General features: G+C 47.5%; 1 protein-coding gene across 1 annotated transcript; it reads right to left on the bottom strand.

Moving 5' to 3' along the window:
* Nucleotides 1-2,970: 2,970 nt before the first annotated feature.
* On the bottom strand, nt 2,971-5,139 carry LOC136465083 (uncharacterized). Its single transcript, XM_066463966.1, has 3 exons — nt 5,064-5,139; nt 4,645-4,734; nt 2,971-3,629 (listed from the first exon to the last, which is right to left on the bottom strand). The coding sequence occupies exons 1-3, from the start codon at nt 5,137-5,139 to the stop codon at nt 2,971-2,973; spliced, it is 825 nt and encodes a 274-aa protein (XP_066320063.1).
* Between the last annotated feature and the right edge of the window lie 586 nt (nt 5,140-5,725).

A 5,725-nucleotide genomic window follows, 5' to 3' on the forward strand; every position in this document is an offset into this window, starting at 1 on the left:
TGCTAGCGTTACAATTCTGCTCTGAAGGAATAGTAACTATATGGGACACAAGGACGACCATTAATTCTAAAGTAATGCAAAATAAATTGCACACATATTTGTAGCACATAATCTACTTCTGGGACTCTCACCTTAGTCAAATTATTTCATGTGAGGTATCATGATTCGCCGGTCACTGGCCCTTTAAAACAGGCAAAATGGTTACCAAAATCCCACTAGAAGACAAGACAAAAAAAACCTAGATCAACCTAGGAGGAACTAGATGTCATTTTGTGTTAAAAGAAAATAGACATCTAAATTCGCTCTGTTGAGGTAAGAGGACTTACCTAGATGATCTGGGTATGCATCCACACCCTTGACCAACTAAGCTAGTAGCTTAGCTTCCTCACTAGAAGATATAAGACACATATATTGTTAACAAGAAAAAAATGAGACATGTATACATGTGTCATAGAGCTGAAGCACAATGGCAATTCATTTCCTGTGTCTATGGTCTAAGGTCGTTAGTGGACACAAAGTTTGGTCAAACACCAAAGCACAGCTTGTGCAGATCGTGATCGGGTTAACTCACTACAAATATGTAGAAACTGGGATCTCCCCCCACAGATTTTGCCGTAAAAAAAATGTAGAAACTGGCCAAGCAAAGAATTCTCGGGTATCACCTGAGAGAGTGTAATTATGACATTTTCAAGGTGAATGACAGCTACATTCGTGAGTAAACCAACAAAAGGGTGTACCTATCGCGCTTTTATTTTACGATGAATGACTAGATTCTCATTGAAACTCTCGGGTGAGAGGGACCCTATTAGGGCATGGGCATCATTGGATTGCCATGGTTCAACCAGCAAGCCTAGGATGCCACCTTTGATCATCAAATAGATGTACATCGAGTAGGGTGTGGCAACACAAGGATAAGGAGAAAACAAGATGAAAAAGAGAAGAAATGGATTGTTTCAATTTGATTGGGTGTGTATTAATTGGCCGTGGCCCTTCATATTTACATGGTGGGGATGTCTTGGCTTAAACGAGAGTTGAAACTCCTTACAATTCCAGTGTAAAAATCTAACTTTTAACTCAAATTAGTTTACCAAACCCAGCCAAGTTGGATTAAGGACTTGGAACTTCTAATGGACATAACTATCTCATCTAAACTCCAAAAATGGATGTCCACAAATGTATTTTTTATTATCTTGTCAAGAGCCACAAAATGGTGAAGTCAAAATTATGATTTGACAATTTCTCAAAGCGGTTAAGCTGATTTCTCCTGCAAATTTTAGTCGTCAACATATGCCCCATCCCCAACCCCAAGTAAATCTTAGAAACTAGATATGTTCTTATGGATCAAAATTGCCCATAAAACTTATGCCAGCCCTCTCGCCGTGGAGTTTGAAGAGAAGAGGCCAAGAGGACGAGGAAGGGAGAAGTCACTACCAGAAAAACGTCCTTTGCCGAGATTCGAGATTTTTGCCGAGAGTAAAAACGCGGGCTCTCGGCAAAGAAAACGTTTGCCGAGCGCGGCTCTCGGCAAACACCGGCCGTCGGCAAGTGACAGGATTGCCGTGGGCCTGCATCTCGGCAAGCAACAGCTCTCGGCGAAGTGGGCCGTTTTGCCGAGAGCCGCGCTCGGCAAAAAATGCCCGTCGGCAAAACGGTCCTTTGCCGTAGGCCGCGCTCTCGGCAAAATCAGGCTCTCGACAAAACATTGCCGCGGGCCCATAGCCGTGACCTACCCTGACGGCATCACCGCTTTGCCGAGAGCCCCTCCGTTACTGCTCTCCGCAAAACTCTTTGCCGAGCACCGCTCTCGGCAAATATTTGCCGAGAGCCCCTCCCAGGCTCTCGGCAAATGTGGTTTCTATATTTCATGTGCATGTGTTTCTCTTCTCCTAACTCTCTCCAATTAAATTATTTTTTCTTTCATATGCTCCAAACTTTTTTCTCTATAGACATACTACAGGTTGTACTCAATATTAAAATTTTGTGTATTTTTGTAATTATTTGCTATATATAATTAATTAATTGCATTTCAAGGAGTTTTTTTAATCGATTAAAATTTGAACAGCGATTGATTTAAACACGGGAAAAAATTAAGTAGAAAATGATATTCATGCTATTTATGCATTATTGAGGGCAAATAACATCTTGTTGACGTTTTTTTCACCTTTTATTTTACGAATAGACCACGAACATATGTCGCCCAACGATTTAAAAATTCTTAAAAAAGGAAACGAAGTCGGAAAATTGTGATATTTGCAATGAAGTCATGGTATCACACTCGGAGGCTGTGGTAAAAAATTGAAAATGTTTCGCACAAGTGGTTGCGTATGATTCTTACAATCTGAGACATCTCCGAATAAGTTTCATAAAGTTGAGAAGGATCCATTAGAATTTTCAAACAATGTCACGGTCGAATTAGTTTTGGAGTTCCAAACTTTTTGTATAGCCATTAGAGAGCATAAGTTGTAACACGGCAAAATTTCGTATTTTTCCGGAGCCGTTTGTTGTTTATTAATTTTTTTGGATATTATTTGCCGAGAGCTTCAGGGGATTGCTCTCGGAAAGGCTCTTTGCCGAGAGCAACTGGGCCCGCTCTCGGCGCAGATTTCTTTTTTTTTACCTGGCCTGGATCAATGGTTTGCCGAGAGCTGGCTCTCGGTGAAGAGGTTTGCCGAGAGCTGCTCTCGGGAAAGATTTAATTTTTTTTAGAAATATCATTTTTTGTTCAGTTTGCCGAGAGCTACTCTCGGCAAATAGTAATTTTTATTTTTTTTAATATTTTTTTTGTGCAGTTAGCTAGTTAAAAAATTCGAACGAAATTTGAAAAAAATAACTTTACCGAGAGCCGGATCTGGGGGCTCTCGGCAAAGGGGGAAGGTTTGCCGAGAGCCTCCCAGATCTGGCTCTCGACAAAGTGACTTCAGACACTTAACCGTTTCGGCGCCTTATCTCTCTCACTCTTCACGCACACACTCACACAGCCGCTGCCGCGAGGAGCGCCGTCGTCGCCACGAGGAGAGCCGCCCAGCTCGGTGTGCCGCCGCCGCAAGCCTCATCGTCGCCCGAGCCCCCTCGTCGCCGCAGCCCCGCAAGCCCGCTCCGGCTCGCCCCAGCCCGCCGCGCCTGGCCGCGTGTGCTGCCGCTGCCGCTCCGCCCGAGCCTCGCCGCCGCCGCAGCTCGGCCGGCCCGCCCCATCCCGCCACGTCCGCCCGCGCGCGCCGGCGGCGGCCGCCGGCCCGCCCCAGCCCCGCCACGCACGGCCGCGCGCGCCGCGGCGGCCGCGCCCGCTGGTCGTGCCCTCCACGGCCGGCCAGCCCATCCAAGCCCGCCTAGCCCCAGCCACGCCACGCCCCGGCGCCGGCCGCGCCCCTCCTCGCTCGCCCCGCCGCGCGCGCCCCTCCTCGTCCTCACCCTCGGGCTCGTCCTCGCCCGCGCCCTGACTCGCCCTCGCGCGCGCCCCGACTCGCCCTCGTCCTCGCCCGCGCCCCTCCTCGTCCTCGCCCTTAGGCTCGTCCTCGCCCGCGCCCTGACTCGCCCTCGCGCACGCCTCGACTCGCCCTCGTCCTTGCCCTCGGCCTCGTCCTCGCCGTCGGCCTCGCCCTCGCCGTCGCCGCGGAGAGGAATAAGGTATACTAAGTAGTATTAGTGGTAGTAGTAGTAGTCTAAGTAGTACTAGTGGTAGTAGTAGTAGTCAGTAGTTAGTAGTTGTAGTAGTGGTAGTAGTAGTTAGTGTAGTAGTAGTTGTAGTAGTGTTAGTAGTAGTTAGTAGTTGTAGTAGTGGTATTAGTAGTGGTATTAGTAGTAGTTAGTAGTTGTAGTAGTGGTATTAGTAGTGGTAGTAGTAGTTAGTGTAGTAGTAGTTGTAGTAGTTAGAGTAGTAGTAGTTGATAATTAAGCTACATGTGGTTCCTTGATATATATGTGGTTGTCGGCCATCGTGCCGTGGTTTTCTTTTAGGTTTGGAAACCTCACCGTTCAGGGGAGATGCTGCCGAATTTTTGAGTTGACGTTATTTTGCTTCTTTCTTTCTTTTTGCAGGAGCCAAGTCGGAGTACCCCGGTGTCCCCAGGTCTGCCCGCACCGTGTCGCCTTGCCACTGCACCGACCCGCCACGGCCCCGCTAGCCTGACTTCACCGCCACCTAAGGTATAACCACTCTTTCTTTGTCCTAGTCATGTATCTCCATGTAACCCAGTTAGGTGTCTCCCGTTCGAAAGAGATATGGTTAGAAATATGCAGATCTTTGCATATCAATAACCGTATCTGTTTCGAATTGTCCATGTTTTTTTGGACAGCCCGAGGATGCACAGATGGTGTTAGTTTCCATGGTCTGCTCCGATCCGAGATAGAGTTTCGACAGTACCTTCCTGTTGTTCTCTGGATACACAATCTCCCTTTCGGGACATGTATTTGGAGAACAGCGGGGAGGTGCTGCCGAAATTCTGTTTCGGATAGGACCAGACCATGGGAACTAACACCATCTATGCATCCTCGGGTGGGATTAGGACCTATCCTTACCTATTAGATGGTAGGAACGACATGTAGATGCAAGTCCATGGTTATATTTATTACTTGGTGATATACATGTTAGAGGATGGATGACCGTGAGTGGATGTACTCGGGCTGCCGGAGCGCCCGTGAGATTACCAGAGAATGGGTCGACAAGACCGAGGCTTTCATCAAGCAAGTATTTGACCAGGCTCCCGGAGCGCGTGTCGTTTTTTGTCCCTGCATCAACTGTAAGAACAGAAAGAGGCAGACAAAGGAGGTGATGACTTCACATCTGGCTAGGCATGGATTTACGAAAAACTATACCCAGTGGACCCACCATGGTGAAGCCGATCGTGTGAGAGAGGAGGTGGTGAGACCACGTGTCGAGGATTACAATGCTGATGTTGGGGTAGCATCTTGGTTAGATGACTTTCACGAAGCACACTTCGCTGACGGACGTAGGCAGCAGGAGGAGGAGCCAGAGGCAAGCGCAAAGGCGTATTACGACATGTTGTCTGTGGCAGGGAAACCCCTTCATGGCCACACATAGATTTCAAAGCTTGATGGCATTTCACGCTTAATGGCCTTAAAGTCCCAGTTCAACCTTAGTCGAGAGAACTTTGATGAAATGTTGACAGTTATTGGCTCCATCCTTCCGGCCGGTCACCTTCTACCATAGAACATGTACGAATCGCAGAAGGTCCTTCGTGCACTTAAGATGCCATATGAGCAGATACATGCTTGTTCGAAGGGTTGCGTCCTCTTTAGAAAAGCACACGCGGATGCAAAGTACTGTCCAAAGTGTAAATCCTCTAGGTATCTGGAGGTAGACTCTGGTGATGGTGAGAAGATGTAGAGTTCGTACCCTATGAAAATCCTATGGTACCTTCCATTCATACCGAGGATCCAACGGCTATTCATGACAGAGGAGTCCGCGAAACAGATGATATGGCATAAAAATGGAAAAAGATACAGTCCTGAGAAGATGGTACATCTAGCCGATGGTGAAGCATGGCATCACTTTGATAACATTCATCATAACAAAAGTGGGGAGGCACGTAATGTGCGTGTTGCACTGGCAATAGATGGGTTCAATCCTTATGGAATGATGGCTGCCCCATACACTTGTTGGCCCGTGTTTGTTATCCCTCTCAATCTCCCCCCTGGCGTCTCCTTCCAACGACAGAATGTGTTCTTGTCATTGATAATTCCAGAACACCCTGGGAATAACATTGTC

This window comes from Miscanthus floridulus, chromosome 1 (assembly GCF_019320115.1).
Source record: "Miscanthus floridulus cultivar M001 chromosome 1, ASM1932011v1, whole genome shotgun sequence".
Classification (NCBI taxonomy): domain Eukaryota; kingdom Viridiplantae; phylum Streptophyta; class Magnoliopsida; order Poales; family Poaceae; genus Miscanthus; species Miscanthus floridulus.

What these genes read in the sequence shown, in the direction of transcription:
- LOC136465083 (XM_066463966.1), bottom strand. Translation starts at nt 5,139, where the DNA reads ATGGAGCCAATAACTGTCAACATTTCATCAAAGTTCTCTCGACTAAGG. An exon ending in GGACTTTAAGGCCATTAAGC is followed by an intron (nt 4,735 to 5,063) that starts GTGAAATGCCAT and finishes CTGTTCTTACAG; the next exon opens with TTGATGCAGGGACAAAAAAC. An exon ending in TCTTGTCGACCCATTCTCTG is followed by an intron (nt 3,630 to 4,644) that starts GTAATCTCACGG and finishes AATACTACTTAG; the next exon opens with TATACCTTATTCCTCTCCGC.